The 21,855-nt window shown below is 44.2% G+C and overlaps 1 protein-coding gene across 1 annotated transcript in view; it reads right to left on the reverse strand.

The window, feature by feature from the left end:
• The window catches only part of LOC119382549 (transcription factor LBX2), a 64,553-nt gene extending 60,065 nt beyond the window's left edge, over nt 1-4,488 (reverse strand). Inside the window, exon 1 of the mRNA XM_037650300.2 lies at nt 3,996-4,488. Within this exon, the coding sequence (XP_037506228.1) occupies nt 3,996-4,476 (481 nt within the window). The 5' untranslated portion in view covers nt 4,477-4,488. The remainder of the gene's footprint in view (nt 1-3,995) is intronic.
• Between the last annotated feature and the right edge of the window lie 17,367 nt (nt 4,489-21,855).

The raw sequence follows: 21,855 nt of genomic DNA on the forward strand, positions 1-21,855 counted from the left end.
TTTTCACTCGTATATGGAACTTTGTATGCGTGTTCGTGTTCTTGGGCGTTTTCCTGTGTTTTTCGATGTAGTTCTCGCTCTGTCTCTCTCTTCTTTTCTTTCTGTGATGAGGAGTTCAAGGCACCTATTTTACATTCAAATTAAAAAAAAAAACTGCACTCATAAAAGCATTCTAAGCGTGAAACAGCAGCCTGTGACAATGAGTTTGTACAGCACAAAGCTTTACATTGTGGCAGACCTAAAATTGGCGTGTAAGGTATACAGATCATGAAATTCATAATCGGCATGAGGGACAGTTTCGACTACATGGAAGAAGCCGGCAAGCTGTATCAACTTCTTAAGTATTTGGCTCGATGCTATAGAAGACGTGTAAAAAATAGAATGTCAAGTAACCTCTTGACATTATTTTTCTCAAGCTCATATTCAGCGCTCGGAGGCGCACAAGTGTGTTATACATGCATGAATACGTCGACCGAGGCGAAAAATCTGCAGCAACGCGTGTATAGCGTGTGCGTTCATGCGTAATGTGCTAATATTATAAACCACTCGAGCGTGTCATAACAGAACAAACGAAATTCGAGAACGTAATGGTATAACGGAGGCTCGCTTCCAGCAATTTACACCTCATCGTGTTATATGAATTTATTAAAGCGAATATACTGTGGTTTTGGTATTACATTATGATGTGGTACGCCGCGTCTGGCGGCCTCTCGTGTTTTCAAGGGGCTGATCGAGGAACATCTGCTCTGCTATCGGACTCTGTAAGCTTGCTTTTGCATAATATCGAACGCACTATACCCCAAAACAGGTATCGTTCAGGTAACGCATGCATGTGAGAACACGAGAAGTCTTCATGTAAGTGGAACAGATGAGTACGTTCACATTTGCGACATCTCCATACAATAAGGAAATTGCATGGGAGTTGCAGGTTAGGATGCTTTTATTCAGACTTTGTTGGGCAGCTGCAGAGGTGCACTTCAGCCTAAGATATGATCTGCAGTTATATACTTAATGACTTGCCCCTGTCGACGCAATGTCAGCATTGTTTTCCTGAATCAGATGAAACCAGCAGAGTGGGCTGTGTGCGCATTTATTCATTGAACTTTGACCATTTTTGGGACAAACCTTCTTCATCTTGCTCGTTATATACGCGAGTTCGGATGTAAGAGGGACGTCGGAGACATTAGTCCCGTGGGGTTGACGAGATCTTCGGTATGCTTTACATATAAGCATCGTCGCATAGTGTAACCTCCTTAAAAGGAGGCACATATGCTTCAGCTACGCAAGTTTGCTAGATTTGCAGATTTGTAGGAACTGTTTGGTGACGTACAAGAAGATGAAGCAACTTCCTTATTTTAGCTTCAAGAAACATAATCGGTGTATACTCAAAATTTCGGCCTCTATTACGCCCCAGTAATGGTTTATTGCATGTGAAGGCATATGCGCACGACATGCAAGTCAAACTATACACTTATGTTGTTACGCGTTTATAGCTGCAAGCGTTATATTCATACATATGCTGTGAATCACGGAAGTACGTAGTAGCACTGTCCTCCAGCGTTGAATAGGCGTGCAGTGGTTTCAATATCTGTGCAGTGAAATGTGTATAAAGGCGGTACGCGAGCATGATGCAAATGTCCCCAACTTGTGTTTCCGACCATATAACGCACTCAAGACGTTATTTTGTATGTCCTGCTCAGGACGTTTGAAAAACGAAACTTGCGTCAATCACTGCAGTCACATTGACGATCGAAGAATAAGGCAGGTTCTTGGAACTAAGTTATGCATCAGTGAATTCCCAAATAAAGCGGTATTATGAACCGTGGTAAGCGAGCGAAGTGCACGTTTGTAGGAGCCAACAAAACTGCGCCGAAAAGCTCACGATCGCTGCCCTCCATGTAAATTGTTAGCGCGTAAGTGTTTATGCAGACAACGTAAGTTGACTGTTGGTGCTAGACTCTCAAGTCACAATATTGTTATATAACACCCGACAGTGCAGCGAGCATGCCGTATACTAGCTGTGAAGAATAAAAAGATGGATTCGCAGAGCTATATATCTGCGGATTAATTCACCACTATACAAGATGCATATACTGCGTGTCTATAGATCTATTGATATATATTAAACCTCCGTTAGAAGACGTGCTTAGTGTACTCTTTGCATCGTTTTGCGGTAGGTACAGTATACATTAAGCACATATTCTATGTAGCTGTTCCTGAGCGTATTGATAGTTCCTTAATGAAGTGACGTATTGAGGTATGTGGACATGTGGTCTCAAGATGTCTTTTCACGTCATTTAAGAGACAGTATACCCTTTGTCGATGTAAATGTACATGTATGTTTCACTTGTTTACCGAAGATCATATAAGGCTCGAAATGCATTATCAAGGCTCTGTACAAACGCAAAAAAATAAAACAAGGTACAAAATGACAATGCGCTAATTGCACAATATTTAAGTTTCCAAAAATGAATGTGTGCGCTGAAATTGGCAACGATGGACTGCATACTGAACCAGACCAAGGGCCTATTCGAGTGGATTGTTACAGCGCCTAAATGTATTCAGATTTTCCATAGTTTATAATATAACTTGTCTGTGACGTTATGAAACCATTGCACATACGCATAGCTCAAATTTTGCTTGCTGCAAAGTCTTGTGCACGTGAAAAGAATGGGTGGTGCGGAAGTATAGTTTGTATTTACGTATTCTGCCCTCAAGCAAGGATGGCATGTGTGGTATTTTCTCGTGTCTGATAATATGGCTTTCATATTGCTGATTAGAGGACAATGAAACCTCTTCAAAGAAAAGCGGAATTTTCCATTGTGATCATCCATACATACACCTACTGATAGCTGGAAGACACGTTTCTCAATATTTCGGTACTCGGTGTGCTCTGCGGGTTGACTATTATTTACGCACTTGTTATGTAAAGATTGGCATACCTTGGAAGTCGTCACGTCACTTAGTGTTTACTCGTCGTCACTTAGCGTTTACGGGACATAATGAGGGTTTCGGTTCATAACGTTAATTTCGTGATATACTATCACTTCAGATAGAATGTTACTAGTGAAAGTGCTGTACAATAGTGTGAAGTTGAGCTTGTAGGTTAAGCCACCACATCCTCAGTGAACAACATCCCGTACAGCATGTACAACTTGCGATGCTTAAATTGTTGTCAGTCTGCTCAGAAGCAACGAATGTTGCAACCGATTCAGGCTTTAGTTGATGCACGCATACTTTCCACTGTGGCTCATGTCACGGATAAATATAATTTCGAAACGATATTAAATGCACAAACGCTACTGGACTGAGCTTCAGGTCCCTGTATAGTAAAAAGGAAATTCAAAAAAGGACCCTCCACTACAGCCTTCCTGACCGTCTAAACACTGACCCGTGTCAGTGTTTAGACGTTGAGCCCAGAGAATGAATGATCCGAGCAACACTAAACCCGTTTGTGAACTCAGTGCTGTAACAATGTGAATGTTGTCGAATTGTTTGTAGTATAAGCATATTTTCTTTATATATGGGTGTATACGCTCTTTGCACAAACGGTGCACAAACATGTTGTTAAGCAGTGAATAATGGTGGCGGAATTCGGAATGCTCTGAAGCAGTGACTGTTTTGAAGATGCACAAAGAACGGCATGCGTCAAAGCAGTCACACATTCAGTTCCCTTTAAAGGTCGATTATCATGGTACAAGAGTAACGATGTCTTCTTATGTCACTTGAAGGTATCGATAGTTTACAGTGCAGACTACAATGGTCACGGCAGTTTGTGTTTTTGTGTCACCAACCCCGAATGACACCTGTAAGCACTGTCCATCAGCCGTCAGGGTCGTGAACCGTGAGGACAAGGCGATAAAGAGCTGCAGAGAGGTAGCGACTGACACATGCAACGAACGGGTCTCGTGCCACGTGCCGCTTGGGGCGGCGGCACGTGACACTCTCAGCGGCAGCGCATCGTTCCATAGTAAGTATAAAGTGGACTGACGTACCTGCTGTGCGGTCTCCAGACTCGAGCCCCTCGAAGGCCTTGCTCGTCATCTCGAAGAGTGCATCCAGCGGCGACGTGGAGCTGTGCTGCTGCGGCGCCGCCGGGCTGTCGGCCGAGTCGCTCTCGGAGCGCGAGTCCTCGTCGGTAGAGCGCGGCCGTCGGCGGCCGGGGCTCGCCGACTCGAGGTCCCAGGGCCTCACAATGCCGGACGCACGGCGCGCGGGCTTGTGGCTCAGGATGTCCTTGATAAAGAAGGAGGTGAGCGGCTTGGGCGACGGGTTCGCCGGCGCCTCGAGCATGCAGAGCCGCTTGATGGGACGAAAGTACTCTTCGTCCTCGGAGAAGTCAGCGCCGTCCAGCGATGCCGTGCTCACCACGTCGAGCAGCTCTTCGTCGTCGCGTGCCGGCTGCAGCGGCGAGCCGGCCTCGTGAGCAGGCGACGCCGCCGGCTCGTCGGGCTGCTGGCCCGCACCGTCCGCCATGCTGTGCGACGCTCTCTGGCTCAGTCGCGTTGCCTGCCCCGCGGCCAGTCCATCACACGCCAACGCGGTCACTCATGCCGCGCAAGCAGCCCTGTCGGCGCCCGGCGAGGGGGCCGCGCCCGTCGCCCGCACGGCATCCAATGGCGCGCGCACGGAGGCGGGGCTTCGCGGCGCGCGGGCTGGACCGGCTCGGCCGGCGCGCCTGGCGCGGATTATGCGCGCGCGCGGCCGATGACAGGCCGCGGATCACGCCGTCACGATGCGGCTCCCAAGGGCGGCTGCCGCCGCGCGAATGTGCGGCCCCGTTTCGCCGGTGGACAACACATTGAACGTGCGTGGGCCGGCATGGCGCTCTAACTTTGTCTCTTTAACTTGAATGGACCGCATGTTCCCTCCTTCTTCGCTTCCTCCCATACACAGCGGCCTGCTGTGCGTGGGACTGACGCGCATGGAGAGAAAAAGAAATGCGTACATCGCACAGGTCGGGTTACTCGAATTATTTCCTGTCACTGCTCGCCTGATGTGGTGTTCTAAGTACTCTCTCCCTACCGGCGCTCCTTGTCAGGCTCCGTGCAAATGCCGTTTGTACCACAATCATCGTATCACGTACACTTTTAACCTTTACTACGTGTCTAGAAGCCATTGTAACTACTTGACAGGATAAACTGTGAAACTAAATTGGCAGGAACTTTGTGTAGATCATACACGTTTAATGAAAAATTTCATTTGGCTTCTTTCATTCAATTTCATTGAATGAAAGAAGCTATCATTCTGGTACAATAAAATATTGATTTTTTCTCTTTCTATTGTTGATCTGGCTTCTATTGTTCTATTGTTCATCTGGCTTTGAAGTTCTTTAGTGTCGCGTCACCAGTTCCTCTTCCGACTTTTCTAAGGTCTCAGCTTTGTGGAAAATTTAGCGATCCATTTGCGACTCCCCCAACTACATATTGTCACTAATGACAACACGATGGCGGCGGCATGACAACACCAACAGCACAAGAACGGCAGAATACTCAAATGTATCCGCCCTGATGCTTAAATACATCGCGCGGAGCGTATTTAACTGCTTCGAGCGATGACTATTAGTTTTGTTTCGTTGGATAGGATGTAAAGGGCCAGATAAAGAAACATGAAAATAACAATAAACTTTACCTATATTGTGTTTAACGCTTATGGCTTTCCTTGGAGATCGGTGTGAATCATTGTGCGAGGTATAAGATTTCCTTTTTATTTTCATTTTTTTTTGACCAACTGGCGTAATAGCAGATGAAAACACAGGAACTTCGACGAGAAAGAGAAAGTGTACATTTAAAAGGGCTCACGCATTCACTGAAACCAAGCATATGCCAGTAATTTCATTGCCTGAAGCAAGGAGTGATAGCGATTACTTTCCTACAAACTTTGTTTCTTTTCGTATTATTTCGTTATAGCAAGTAAATGTTGCATCTACTCAATGTAGTGTACACTTCCAGAAATAACACTATGGAATGCTTGTAGTCGGTGTCTCGGCTCCTTTTACAGAGAAACAGTCCTATCACAAGGTTGCATTTCATTTTCTTGAAAACGTGACATTCATGTCCAACACGCTTGGATGCGGAAAAGTTTGTCTGTCTTGCAGGTTCCGTATCCTATAATCTTCGGACAACTGATGCGAACTGCGAACGTATCTTTGTAGACGCCTCTAGCTTTTCTGCAATAAAAAAATATAAACAGTCAGTGCCGCCTAATCGATGTTTCAATGATATAATAAATAATATAATGAACCGACGTTTCAAGCTAATAAATTTATGCCCCCCCCCCCCCTTTTTTTTATTTCTTGTGCCTTCGTGGCAACTAGCGCAATCATAGAGAGGTGTGCATTTTTCGAACATCCCCACAGGCTGTCTGTTTAGTCTAACAATGAAAGAAATGGGTGAAGAGAAAGCGGTACTGAAGGACACAAATTTTTAAACAGTTACCTGCGTGAAGGATAACAAAGAATAGACGAAATAAAAGTTTTCCTCGGCTTTATTTTCCCTTGGATTCATTAGCCGTGACATCACAGATACATGTACATATTGGTGTAACATCTAAAGAGCGACTGAAATATACGGAAGAAAAGGAGGAGCATATTGAGCACATGTAACAGCCGATTTGCAATTTAATATTATATCAGTGAATGAGCATGGCATACTGAATGCGCAAATCTTCGCCTTTAACGTATGACCATTGATACGGCTTCATAATGTAAGTAGAAAACTGCTGGAAGCGACAAAGGAAGATTGAGTTGGATCGGCAATTTCGACCGTGGCGCACTTGTTTTTATGCCTGAAGAAGTGGTGCCATTTTACCTATATATTATTCCGAACTTATATAGCTGAACTGCTTTCTTCTCACGGCGTTTTTCAGCATTTTTACTTGCTCTGAGATCTTGCTGTCATGCATGGTTGCGTACGTTTTCTTTGCACCACATAGTGAATTACGCACTTCACTCGAGAACGTACCGTTCAGCAGCGGAGTAACTAATCGTGTAGTTCAACATAAAGTCGTACCTAAATTTTTTTTTTACGTACTTCAATCCATACCACTCACTCCATGACGTACCTAAGAAGCACTTAATTATATACATGGACCTCTTGTTTATCTCGCAAAAGGTTTGCCCAGAATGTGGTGCCGTGACTCGAGCACTATGTCGTTTTCCAAGTTCTTAGTAGCGCCAGTTTATCAAATGGATCACTTCCATATTGTCTTCCTTCAGTAAAGGTTCCCAGCGTTGTGATTACAGCTTAGGTTGCTACGTAATCGCAGTGCACATTGCCTTAAGCTCTTGCGGGGAAGCCGAAATATATAAATGTTCAAGAGAAATATAATATAATAATATCTGGGGTTTAACGTCCCAAAACCACGATATGATTATGAGAGACGCCGTAGTGGAGGGCTCCGGAAATTTCGACCACCTGGGGTTCTTTAACGTGCACCTAAAGCTAAGTACACGAGCCTCAAGCATTTTCGAAATGTTCAAGAGAAAGGGAAGTCATTGTAGAGGAAAAATGCTAACTGTGTCACTCTGCTAGGTCCACTTAAGTATAGAGCTCTAATATATCGCATTTTTTAGCTCATGCCGGTAACAAAGTGAATATTCTTGCCGTCAAAGTAGCGTTACGTTCGCGGTTGGCGATGGCACATTGCTTAGACAGACCGAAATCGTCTAGCGGTATGTTTATGAAATAATGAATAGAAGAAAGAAAGAGGGGCACAATAGAAGAAGGCACCTCGTGTGTGTGAAAAAAAAATATGCGAGAGAAACAGCAAAAAAATAAGGTTATATAGAAAAAAACAGAAAGGCTACGCATACATGCCGGCCATGTTTTCAAGCTGAACGGTAAAAACTGGTGCAGTGATTATAGTTTTTCAACACGTTCAAGCACACAGGGGTGTATATATAGATGCCCGAAGGCAGAACTAGCTGTCAGCCAGGAAAAGGAGACGCGACTGACTTTTAGGCCATGAATGAAAAGATTTCTCACTTCGTCCTTATCGTTATTCTCTCTTTACTTTAGACTTTTTTTTGAGCTTGTTCGACGTTGCTAACAGACGGCAACAAAAACTGATGCTGAAATTGAGCTCTGTTTGTTTGGTTCCGTGCTTGTGTCTCTTAAACGCTGCTCTTTAAGTACAATTAAGTTATTCCAACTAGCCCTAACGGAAGCTTTAAGCTAGTTGGAGAGATGAAGTCATCAATGCAGGGAAGCCTACGAAAAAAAAAAAAGTGATTCTACAGAGTTGGAGAGATGAAATCATCAATGCAGGGAGGCCTACGAAGAACAAGAACGTGTGATGCTGTTCCTGAGGTCTCTGTGAAAGAGACCAGTGCTTGCATACACTTATGCTGCTATTTCAAAGTTAACCCAATTATTTTGCGCAATAGTGCTGTGTTGACCAAGTGTTATTGATGCACTATTATACATAAAAGTGGCAAAACAAACAGCACGAAAATAAACGTTCTGCGGAGCGGTTAATAAACACCACATAAAACTACCGAGTAGGTTTCAATAGGTTCAAGGTTATCGTTCTTGCTTGTTGGAGTCGTAAATTTAGGTGCAGACATGGATAGAACCGAGTTGAATGTTATTTTTAAAAAAAGAAAGAAAAAAAAACCGTGGTTTTGTGCAAGGCCAGCTTCACTGCTGAGCTTCTGTGCGTGCTGGAAAGCAAACATATGCGCAACGAATGATTCGGTCGGTCTATCAGGGATGTTCATTCTTATATACATAGATCCCCATGTTCTTGTTAACAATTGAGGAAAGAAGCAGCGATGACGTTATGATAAAGAAAAAAATTCGGCAGATCCCACGTACCGTGGGAGACGATGTTATGCGAAGCATACGGCGGGTAGGTGACTATGGCGTAACCTTTTTTTACTGAGCGGCACGTTACAGAATGACGCTAAATGTTTGTATAAATTTTATACGCACGCTTATATATGTTGAAGAGCCGCATATGTGTTATATAACCAGTTGTTTACGCTTGGGTAACGCTGCCAATGGCAACGTGGGTATTACCAACACCAGAAGCGGTAAGCTCATATGTAGTGCTTATACGTGTCCCGAGAACGCACGCATGTTTCACGAACCCGTGTGCATGTGTGCAAGAAGTTCTTGACAGTTCTTGAACAAGGGCATCATCACCGTGATCAGTGAGCACCAGCAGCTGGTCACGACTTGTTATAGGATCCGGTCGTGATCGTGGTGACAAGGGGTTCATGTGTAGTGAAGTATGTGGTGTAGGAGAGCTGTTGGAATTCGTGGATTCCTCGGTCATTTCGTCGACAAATTGTCTGTCGACAGAGTCGGCGACATGTCGGAACCTGAAGCCACCCTTCGCGTTGGTGAGGTATAGGCCGTCGAGGCTGGTAGGCCTGGATAGTGCTACGTAGACCAACATCAGTGGATGGTGTTTGTCGTATTCGTAGACTACCTGGGCGTATGTGGCCTACGTAGCGTAGTCTACAAAGCGGCTGTCAATCAATCTGGCATCATCCTCGGTCATTATGAGGCCATCGCCCAGCGTCGTGAGAAATGAAGAGGACACTGCGGCGTTCTGGTGGACGAAGTGGACCTTACGGTGCGGTGATGTGGATATCATATGTAACTTTCGTTAATGTATTCCTCCGGGGTCGAGCAATGCTTCAATATAGCTTGCTGAATCATAGGAATAAAAACATAATGTTTATTAGACTGCTATAAAAGCGGACCCAGCTCTAGAACCACAGACGTTAATCTGATATGACGCCTGTATCGTAGGAGTATCATGTGTTTATTGCTTTCTTGTAAAATTAGATAGCCAGCACCACAACCACAATTGACGTTGCACCGATATTACGCCTGCGTAGGCTGTTTTTCTAAACCAATTTATAGACCTGGCGTGGCTCAGTGGCAGGATACCTGATTGCCACGCAGAGTGCTTGGGTTCGATTCCTGCTGGGATCCTAATTTTCATTCTTTCCATTTGCTTAGTCAACACTGCTGATGTTGGTTTTCCTTAACGCTCTAGCATTTAAGTTAACAATGTATGTTCTCGCCGTTCCTGGGTAGATATAAACTGTCAATCACCTGTGGCGCATACCCGTACACCGCGGTCCGTGGTAAACGGGTATGTGCCACACGTGTCTAGTGGAAAGGGTTTGACGACGTACGCGAAAAGATTTTAACGTTATTCATGTCATGACCCGGCAGTCATATTCCTCAAATCCTCTTACCCTCCCATGCAAATTTTGGTCTACACCAAGTTAAGGAGGCGATCATGAGAGCACCCAGACGTAGGCGGCTAGATAGATAGATAGATAGATAGATAGATAGATAGATAGATAGATAGATAGATAGATAGATAGATAGATAGATAGATAGATACGTAGATAGAAACGCTCAAAGTGCCAGAGGTTCGCTAAGAAATGCTTCGCATTTAAAAAAGTAACGGAAGAGAACACGTTCTAAGGAAGCGTTATGCACCGAAACGATGTCTCGGGCTACAAGGGTCACTGCAGTGAAGGACGAAATTGTCGAGGAGCATATTATTCCACAAATGACACGCACGATGTAAATACTATTCATGCGTGTACTTTTCTCCGATATCGATAAGCAATTCAGAAAGTCTCACCACATCTAGTGAGGTGCTCCTCTGCCGCAAATGGACCCTGAAAGCGACGGCATATCTCGTGTCTGGTCATGTCGCAAAGAAACTGTTTTATTCTCCTGAAACCGATGGTCACATCAGCAGTTGGTTTCAAGTGAATAAAAATAACGTTTGTTTATGGCGAGCCTCCATGAATATAAACTATTCTGAATAGCACTTAGGATATGGACTTCAACTATAGGCGTCTTATCAAAGATACTTGTGTCTACTGGTGCTACCAGTATACCTGTAATGCCAGATCCTTAGCTTCGAACATCTTTTTATTATTGTACACATTGTAAAGAAAAATTCAGCAGATCCCACGCGTTGTGGGAATCGGTTTCATGCGGAGCCAACACTGGAACCACAGACGTTAATATGATGCGACGCCTGTATCGCAGGAGTATCATGTAGTGTTTATTGCTTTCTTGTAAAATTAAATAGCCGGCACCACAACCACAATTGACTTTGCACCGACATTACGCCTGCATAGGCTGTTTTTCCAAAAAAGTTTATAGACCTGGCGTGGCTCTGTGGTAGAATACCTTATTGCCACGCAGAATGCTTGAGTTCGATTCCTGCTGGGATCCTAATCTTTATTCTTTCCATTCGTCGGGTCAACGCTGCCGATGTTGGTTTTTCTTAACGCTCTCACATTTAAATTACCAGTGTCTGTTCTCGCCGTTCCTGGGTAGATATAAACTGTCAGCGACCTGTGTCGCCTAGCCGCATATCGCGGTCCGTGGTAAACGGGTATGTGCCACACGTGCCTGGAGGAAAGGATTTGACGACGTACGTGACAGGATTTTCACGTTATTCATGTCATGACCCAACAGTCGTGTACATATTCGTCAAAAACATCTTACCCTCCTATGCCAATTTTGGTCTACACCAAGTTAAGGAGGCGATCATGAGAGCACCCAGACGTATACCGGCTAGATAGATAGATAGATAGATAGATAGATAGATAGATAGATAGATAGATAGATAGATAGATAGATAGATAGATAGATAGATAGATAGATAGATAGATAGATAGATAGATAGATAGATAGATAGATAGATAGATAGATAGATAGATAGATAGATAGATAGATAGATAGATAGATAGATAGATAGATAGATAGATAGATAGATAGATAGATAGATAGATAGATATGCTCAAAGTGCCAAAGGTTCGCTAATAAAGGCTTTGCATTAAAAAAAAATCCTATATCGAATTGCTGTTAATGAAAAGAACATGAGGAATTAGGCCCGCCGAGGGGCCGGTATTGTGCAGAAATGAGGATTACCTTCGTAAAACATCCCAGCGTATAAAAAATGCCAGTAAACAACATCATCAAGCTTAGAAAGTTTTTCAAGAAATGGAAGTAATAAAATCTCACATGAGTGAAACATATCTCCCACTTCCAACATAACAAAATTTCATTGTAGGCCTATAGTCCGAGCACGATACGTTAAGTCGTGTAATAATAGTCCACATTACGAGCACAATTGTACATTCTAAACACGCACACACAGATAAAATAAAAGAAACACTCCCATATAAGCACTGGATAATGTAATGTTCATGATTGATTACGATAAATTTGTTTTGTGTCTTGTCCCTACACTCACGAGTGGCCCATTTAGGTAATAAGGTACAGCTATGATTAGGAGGTGTACGCCGTAGTGGGGTGGGCGGGGGGGAGATGAAATTTGACCACCTGAGGTTGTCCGCTCAAACCAATGAACAACGGAGTGCGGATATAGAGATAATTAGGATAAACTTGGTAAAATGAATGTCGCGACCCAGCACTACAGGTACTAGACTGTATCTAAGTCAATGACTGATTCTCAATGACAGAAAATATTGGTACAAATCTGCCACAATCGTGTGATGTATTTACAAAAACTCGTAGATAATGTGGCAGGAAAGCGAATTTTGAACAGGTTGAAAAATTATAAGAGGCAAACATGCAAAAAAAGGGGTGATTGATCGAGGGCTCGCGTCGTTGTGTTGTACATCACCTTATGAAACCAACAGACAGTGAAGCTGAGGAAGGTGTAGGGGACATTACTTGTGTGTTTTAACTGTAATACAGTAATTATGACATAAATGGAAATCATTAAAGTGGATGAAAAATTAACTTGCCGCAGGTAGGCACCAGTCGAACCTACAACCATAACGCGTCGGATGCTGTACCACATAGCTCGCAATAAGATCACCTGCTACGAGACGTCAGATGGCAACAAAAGAGTGTTCCACACTCGCCGTCATGGCTGCGAGCGGCGCTGGCTAACGCTCCCTCGATTACATAAAACATAAATACCCAGTAAAGTGGATGGCAAAGCGACCGCCGCCTTAGCTGAATTGGTTGAGCATCGTATGCATTATCCGAAGGTTGTAGGTTCGATACCTACCTGCGGCAAGTTGATTTTTGATCCACTTTAATTCCTTTCCATATACGTCATAATCACTGCAATACAGTTAAAAGAGTACAAATAACGTCTCCTATACTTCCCCTAGCTTCACTGTCTGTTGGTTTCGTTTGGTTATCTATTAGTCCAGAAATTTTAGCCTATCAATTAGTATATGTTGATATAGTGCAACCATTTTTCGGCCAATCGCCAGTAATGGCCATAACTTCACTACGATAGATGAGAATGAGGAGGACCACAGTCAAATTTTTTCATCGGTGGTACAGCTTGTACGTTTCTATTGTAACTTACCCGATTATCTCCCAATACCTCTAAGTGGGTGTGAGCCATTTTTAGACGACGGCGACACCACCACCACCACCACCACCACCATCATCATCAGCAACAACAACAACAAGAACAACAACGACGACAACGACAGCAGCTTTACTTAATGCCACAAATCAGCAGGTGTTGGAGGAACGCAGCACATGTTACATGGCTGTGGCTCGGTCCGCGCCAGCAGTCACCGTTGTGATGACTGTCGTATACCTAGGCAAGGCGGGCAAAATAAACTATAAATGCTGATTTGCTTATTGCTACGTGCCGAAACTTTGTGCATTCGGATATAAAGCGACGGCTGGTTGTTGAAGCGAGAGTAGAGTGCGTTGTAGAAGGGGGCCATATAATCGACAAGGTTAGGTTAGACCGCTTGAGGATGCAGAAGGTGTCACTTTGCTGCGCCCTCCAGCCACTACGGCCTGCAGGGCCGGTCGCTGGTTCTTGAAGCGGCACAGGCAGATGCGCTTAGTTTTATTTTTATTTTTTTTTTGCTCCACCATATTTTTTGGTTATTGAAGCGGACGTGTTACAATTTTTTTTTAGTTCGTAAGTTTATTTTAAGAGTGGAGCTCTTTAAGCCGACCGTTAGTCCGACCCCGTGCAGAGCGAACAGAAATTATCATCATCATCATTAAACAGCATGCGCTTTCTTTGTCCTCTTCTTCATCGTCGTCGTCCTCTTCACTCCCAGAACGCATGCGCTGATTTCTCCGGTGCGGGATGCAGTAACTCTGATGGGCGAGAGAACGAGCACAGAGAGAGAGAGAGAGAGTAAGAAAAATAAACGTAGAGAAAGAGAAATTCTTGGGGAAAATTTTTCTTGGCGAGGCGAGATTCGAACCGCGTGCCCACGATCCGAGCGTCTTAACCACTCGGCTATCCAGACACGCTAGAAAAGTATAGCATAGCTTTGTGTAGTATAGTATAGTATACTATAGCTAGGGGGTGTGAAAGGGAAGTGAGGGTGAGGAGAGAACGAGTACAGAGAGAGAGAGAGAAAGAAAGAAAGAAGGAGATAAACAGATAGAAAGAAAGGGAATAAAGAGAGAAAAAGATAGACGGCGAGAGAACTACTTCAGAGAGAGAGAGAGAGAGAAAGAAAGAGGAAGAGAAAAATAGACAGAAAGAAATGGAAAAAGTTATTCCTTTGAGGGAGTCTCCTACAAAAATGTCGCTCAAATCTAACGCTTATGTCGTTCACATATAGCGCTAAATGTAGTGCAAATCCAACGCTATAATGTCGTTCTTGTGTAGCGATTGGTGTAGTTATAAATCCTGCGCTAAATGCAGCTCCACTACTGTTAAACCTGAGGAGGTGCGTAGCACGGGCACACAGCTATTTCCGTTCGTAGAGTTCCCCCTGCTCCGTTTACCAAACCGCCGGTGACGCCAATGTTTGAGGCAAGCATGTAGGGTTTCCCCTGCACGAGTAGAATATTATTAGGGAGATTCGCAAACTTAGTATACGCGACATGCGCGCTACTTTTTGCTGCGCTTTATCGACTTCCTGCTTGTTACGGCAGTTGAGATACGTGACGTCTGCAGCCAGTTCCGTCAGGTTGTTTCCCCTTCAGATGTATAGCGACGAAGGCGCCGAAGAAGCGCCGGGAGGAGGAGCAATCGCGCGCTTGGCGAGGCGGTGGCGCCCTCTCTTGCGCGGCGCGGGTCTGAGCCGCATGTTTCCGAAGCGTTTTTAGCAATTTTACGTTAATTATCGCAATTACTTCTTGGTTATTTCTGTTAGCTATGTTATTTTAGACCATGTTCGTTTATTTTAAGCCGGTTTTGAGCATTGCTAGCCTTGTTATGGCCTGTATTGACCACTTGATTTTGAGCGTGATCACGCCACAGGAGATCTACGGATGGACGACAAGTCGGGCCCCTAAAGTGCAACGCACTTAAAGAGAGAGAAAAAGATAGAAAGACAGAGAAAGAAATAGACACAGAGAGAAAGAGATAGAAATACCGAGAAAGAAATAGACAGAGAGAGAAAGAAACAGATAAAAAAATGAAATAATATAGAGCACGCATAGCCATGTATAGTATAGAATAGCACGATGTGGGAAAGAGAGAGGTGAGAGGGTAAAAAAATAGCCTAGCCAAGCCAGGGTCAGCTAGGTGCCCACCAGCCTTGCCCGACTTAGTTCAAACTGCGCTATTTTTTTAATTGCATTTTTCTCACTCTAATAACATCCCAATTACAACTTAACGTGCAGGGGTGTTCCTTTTTATACTTTTGGAAAAGCGCCTTTATTTTACCTTTATTACCTTTTACCTTTACCTTTATTAAGCCAGTTTGACAGGGTATATGCACATCCAACCAAGAAATACGTGTAACGAGGTGTTTTGCCTCCTATACACGCACATTTTTCGTAGTTATAAAGTTATGCACTTATCGATCATTTATCGATTAATTTAAATGTGTGACCTGAGTTATCCTACATGCTAGGATGAATCCGAAGCTATACATTGTATGACAAACTAAAGAAAATTATGTCACAAACTTCTTCGTTTTTTTTTTCCGGGATATTATCTATGTTTTCGCTGCAGCATTATTCCTTAATTACTGCATTACTCTCTGAGTGGTTCGGTCGCATGGCACATTCTCATCCGTGATTTCTTTCGATGTCTGACTGACGCATAAAGCGATGTCTTAATTAAATAGCATTGTCACATTGAAGACACAGGGTTCGTTATGTCTATTGTGCTTTTTCGGGGCCATAGACATAATTCGTGATTTCTCATCATGAAATTAGATAAAAACTCACACGAACTTATAACTGTGCAACTGTTATTCGTTCATTGCGTGAAAGTGCACGGTTGCATAGTTTGGGCACTAACCGTCTTTAATACGCTGAGCTTTCATTAAAATACTTTCCTCTAGAACACACACGGCGTTGCACCAAAAAAGGAAAAGAAAGAAGAAGAAGAAGAAGAAAAAGGTGAAGTGAAGGAAGAACTATGCAATGAGCGACGGCTCGTATAACACCCCATTCATCAGCCGTAACTGTGTGGGTTCAATATAATGATGTTAACTGTTATATGTTTAAGAGAAGCAGAGCCATTCATGCACACACCTGCTGTGATGCTTGCCCAACCGCGTGTAGGTTTCGCATAAGTCTTAATGCAGACAGCGATTTCGTAAACTACGGTGAAAGGGTAGGTGCTGCCTGTATACCGGATTCTTCACGTAATAATGAGCTTGCCAACGACATACGACACCATGTATACGATTCTGTACATCGTTGCACAGCTCTGACAACTCTTACTGAGACTTACTGAGATTGCACATGCTAGTTCAACACACGGCAACTGTTTAGGGCAACTTGCAATACCGTTTTCCATAGGCGTTGCGGAACCATTCTTGTCTTCTCTCGTGCGGCGCTCCCACCTTGCTATGTGGACAGATTCGGACCAGCAGTGCGGATCTGCCCGCACTAATTTTTGTGCGTGTGTATCTGTGAGTTGTCTCCTAGTGTTTGATTTCGAAGGGACCAATCCAGCATGTCAACACCGTATACATCTGAACCTTGCAAATGCAGTTTCTATAGCTGTTTAAAATCAAGCCGATAGACAATGTATACGTAGAGGATTGTCTCTGTGTCGTATGCGCTTGTGCTGTACTGCATGCAAGACATAGCTTATTATTCTGCTCCGACAGCCTTTTCGCATTACAAAGGAACTGCATAATATTTGGATTGAACAAATATATATAAAGCTCAGCGATTACGCCTAAATTTGCGAGACATATACTTGGGACATGAACTGTGAAAACACCTTTAGTTTTGCACGTGCCGAAATGTGTCTCTGGTGTTCGCTGTTCGTTTTATTTCATTCCTCATTATTCGCATATTGAACAGCATGCGAAGTGTTTAATAAAGGAAGGCTTAAACGCGAAAGCTCACCACATTTCTTTGTTGGTATTTCGGGTTTGCTGCCCTTGGAAGCGGTGGCCCAGTTTGTTTTCAACGTCGATGAATTCGGCGAGCTTCGTTCCGCCTATATACTGTGCTTCAGATCTGCCCTACTTTTTTTATTTTCTTAAAGGCTTGAGAATATCCGTGGGATTGTTAAGAGTCAAAAAGGCAATAGCCCTAGTTATCGTGGATGGCGAGGTATTGGGACTGTAGCTGAGAACAATGCGCCTAAGGGAAAGTGAATAACAGTGGGATTTTTCCATGTGTTTATGACTTTAAGAAGATAAAGTTTGCAGGTAAGTGTGCAGATAAAGTATGTAGGATAATGTGTTTTGATAAAGTGTCGACCGATGGGCGCGCGCTCATCTGTCGACATTTCGCCAGGCTATTATCACCCCTTTCTTTTGCTATTTTTCGCAGTTGTGAAAACAAATATTTATGTTTCTGCACCCCCGGTGCGATGTGTGCGTCTGGAGAACTTTGGGCAGGTTAGAACTTGTGCAGTTCGCAAGGATAGTTGACGCAAAAGTGTCAAGCCACTTTACAAACCGCAAAGATTGTATGCGATCTGTGCGGTCTTGTAACCTGTATAATCTGTGCGATCTGTACACTCGCGAGTAATTGCAATTTCTTTGGCACTCGACTGTCCTGTATACAAATGCTCTCTTGTGCAACACAAACAGCAGTGACGAGTTGAGGAGGGTGGGGTGGGAGGAGGGGGGATGGTGGTTCACACGCAAGGAGTTCAGAATACAACAATTCCAGAATGAACATCAAGTTGACAAAAAAAAAATAAACTGTATAATGAGAGGCTGATCTGCCTTGCCACTCTGTTATAAACAGTGTCATTTGTATTAGCTATCGTTGTATAATCTATCGAACTTCTTGCATTCGTTAAGATGGTTAAGTGGGAAACAAGTCTTCTTTCCGCTCTTTACTTCGTCATGTCCGGTGGACGTGCTGCTTCGGTGCGTGATTACGAGCTGCATTTTTCGTTTGCAGCACCAGAAACTTCACTGACAAACAACTGAATGCAAGTTCAACTGAAGGACGATGTCTTTGTCATTCAATTTAATGACTGTCCAACGTATGTTTTACGTGCGCATGGACAAAGGCAGGACAGCTTCCTATATCTGGGGGTAGATACACAAAAGTGTTTGTTTAGAAAACCCCGTCTTTCGTCCCAATCTGCGCCTTTGCAATGATACGCTCGCTGGCTATGGCGTTTGATCAGTTCACGCTCTCACCAACTGTTGTCGCAGATGGTTGCATAGCTTTGTGAATATGGTGCCCCAAAGAACAACCTATATACATATACAATGCGCAAGCCTCAAGCGTCGCCTTCGTCTTGTATGCACGAGGAAGACGTGAGCGGGTCGGTTGTTTTCTCACTCACGCTGGTGCACCTCAGCACGATGAAGCCGTCCGCAAGAGCAGAAATAGCACATTCACCGCGTTGATAGTTCGCAAAGCACTTACTGCAGATCGCCACTCAAATACTCCGCGACACACGCGTTAGACACGAAACGTGCATAGTCGTGACGGTCGCCATCAAACCCGGAAGAAAGGGAGGGGGGGGGGGGGGGCATGGATCGTATATTTGCAAATGCATGCCTCTCTTTTTTGCCTTCTGTTGAAGAACCAAACAGACACGATCAGTTCAGTGCAAGCTTCGCGGCTGCTTCTTCACTACGTCCTTTCCTTCGGCGTGTCGGCTTTCGCGTACAGAATGGTCGCTGGCTGACTTGCGCGCACGTTTCGTAGCAAACGGCACATTTGATCGGAGGAATAAAAGAAGCACAGTAAGGGAAGCGGGAATAGCAGCGACCAGAAGATGTATTGCGACTGTTTACTAATGCCTGAAAGCTCCATGTTTCGCAGATCTTCGTGCGCCCGCAGGCTTCGCCAATCTACAGCCGCGGACAGAAAAACCACCTTTTTTCTTTTCCTGTCGCTCGCTCGCGTGATTCACTCACGACTTCTTCGTATACCGGGGCTCCGTGTGCAAGGAGCAGTCGATGCACGAGAGGCACGTTAGGGGACAGGAAACTGCGCAAACAATGACACGCCCGCATGACTCGAGGAGCGAGCTTCGGTTTTTTTTTTTTTTCGCTCTCGCATATGCTCGAGCTTCCAAAAGGCAGAAGAGTCCGCTCAAGCGAGACCATATACAGTTTAGTGCCTCAAGAAGAAAACAAGTGACAGACAGAAAATGAAGCGGGATTCTGAAAGAACTGCGACAGACAGAATGAGAGAAAGAAAGTCAGGCTGAGGGGGAGACGGGCGTCAATAGCTGTGCTCCTCGCGCCTGTCGTCGTCGCCGCTGCTGATCGGCCATTTGATCCAAACCTGCGCCACCCGCCTTGAAGATCGGCAATTGAAAATCGAAGCGCGCCGGCTCGCCGGACGGACTCAATGGCCGCGAAGGGCTTTTGTTGGGCGCTTTTCAATTGAGCTGCGGGAGCCCGGTCTTCGGCGCTTTGCGAAGAGGCGTGGACACGTCGCGGCCGTTATGTGGCCCGACTCTGAGCGGCGCGTTTCTTTTGAGCGCGCCGCGACTCGGTTGCGGTCACTTGGCGCGCGCCCTCGCTCTTTTCTCCTTCGCCCGGCACTTGCGCATGAATCGCGGCGCCGAAGTGTCATCTTTGCAAACGCACACCTCTTTCTTTCTTTTTTTTATTTTTTTTGTGAGCGGCATCGAAATAGGGCGTTTGTGTCGGTATGATGTTCCGCGGTGCAGCGCACCAGAAGACTGCTTGCGCTTGTTGACAGCGCCGCTCTTTTGTGCTGGAAAACTACGCGACATGCGCGGCCACTGACGTTAGCCACACACCTCTCGCCATAGTGAATGACGGAGTGTCTCTAATTTAACATTGGGTTTAACGCCCCGACATTGCACTGTTGGTTACGAAATATTCAGCAGTGAAGGCCTTCGGATCAACTGTGATCACCTGTAGGGTTCACTTTAGCGTTTCGCCCAGGAGTGGCCGCCGAGGCGGCAATCGAACTCGCGATAAAGAGAAAAACGCTCATCATCATCTTCGTTAATCAGTAACTTGAGGACCTTTAAGGGGCAAACAACGTTTGAAGATATTGAGATTCATTGCGCTAGTAAGCTCTCGCATAAATGATACATTGAATAAACAGTGTATGACAGACTAACTAAAAAGGAGAAGTCAAAACAGACGAAAACAAAACAAGGGAACATTAGGATATATATATACATAATTTTAAGCGAACAACATAATCAACGATAAGAAAGGTGGTGTCAAGTGTTAATACGTGACATGTTTTATCAACGAGTTTATAAACTTTTAAGTCTTTCGCTGACGTAATCAGGCAAGCAGTTGTATGAGTAAATCACAAGAGGTAAGAAAGATTTATTAATATTTTTTTTGTGGATTCGTGCCACTGTTGCATACTGAGACACTTGAAAAGATTGTGAATTTTAGTGGCCGGGTGCAACATAAATGTTCCCCGAACATGCGGGAACTTAACAGAGCCTGTACAAATGCCAAAACTGGTTCGTTTTCGGCGCAAAAGTGGAAGAGTGTGACATGGGTTGATCAAAATTAGTTATCTTGATGCGGCGATCAAAATCAAAAGAACCAAATGCACATGAAGAGATAGCCTTGAAGTGAATCACAGGGATAGAACAACGATGGTCACCGAACGCAATGTTGTTTTTAAAAAATATAGTCAAGAGGTTGTATACAAGGGGTAAAAATACTAACTTTATATCCTAGCTCCACTAGCTGGTTACTATACCTATCAAAATCCATACTTAGTAAGTACACAGACAGTTCCTAACCATTTTACTAGCTATATATAGCTACAAACGCGAAAAGAATTCGCGGGTGCACGCACGTATAGTGTAAGGTTAGCCCCTTAGCACCTCGACCTACCACAACTTATTATGGTGCTTAGTGGCGGTCTTAATAATGAACATTTAGCAATTAATTTTCTATCATTAATTTTTGTAAATCGTAATGTGTTACCAGCTGGTGCATGCGTGAAACGCATGTTATGCAAATGCAGGTTTTTATACCTATGTTTACTTATGCAAATACGTAGGACTTAAGCGGTAAAAACCGATGATCGCAAAGATTGAAGATGTATATAAGTGCACGTACACGACCGTCCAGTGGTAAACACTCAGTGAGTATTCGAGCGAAGAAATTGGAGCAGCTACGCACTAGTGACGCGATGACTTAGGAAGCAGCCGAGCTGGTGGCGTTGCCCTCCTCCTTTTCCTCCTCCTCACTCCCCACATCCCTTTCCCATCCCTTGCTATACTATACCAATGCTTGCTGTCTCTTTGTTATATCTCTTTCTTGTGTCTCTTTCTCTCTATGTCTATTTCTTTCTCGGTCTTTCTATCTTTTTTATCTCGTTCTTCTTTTTCTTTCACACTCTATTTCTCTCTTTCTCTTTTCTTTTTTTCTCTCTCCCTCACTCGTTCTCTTACCTTCTATCTTTTTCTATCTTTTTTCCTTCTCTCTCCCCCTCTCTCTCTGTAGTCATTCTCTCGGCCATCAGAGTTATTGCATCTCACGCCGGACAATTC

Source organism: Rhipicephalus sanguineus, chromosome 1 (genome assembly GCF_013339695.2).
Source record: "Rhipicephalus sanguineus isolate Rsan-2018 chromosome 1, BIME_Rsan_1.4, whole genome shotgun sequence".
NCBI lineage: Eukaryota > Metazoa > Arthropoda > Arachnida > Ixodida > Ixodidae > Rhipicephalus > Rhipicephalus sanguineus.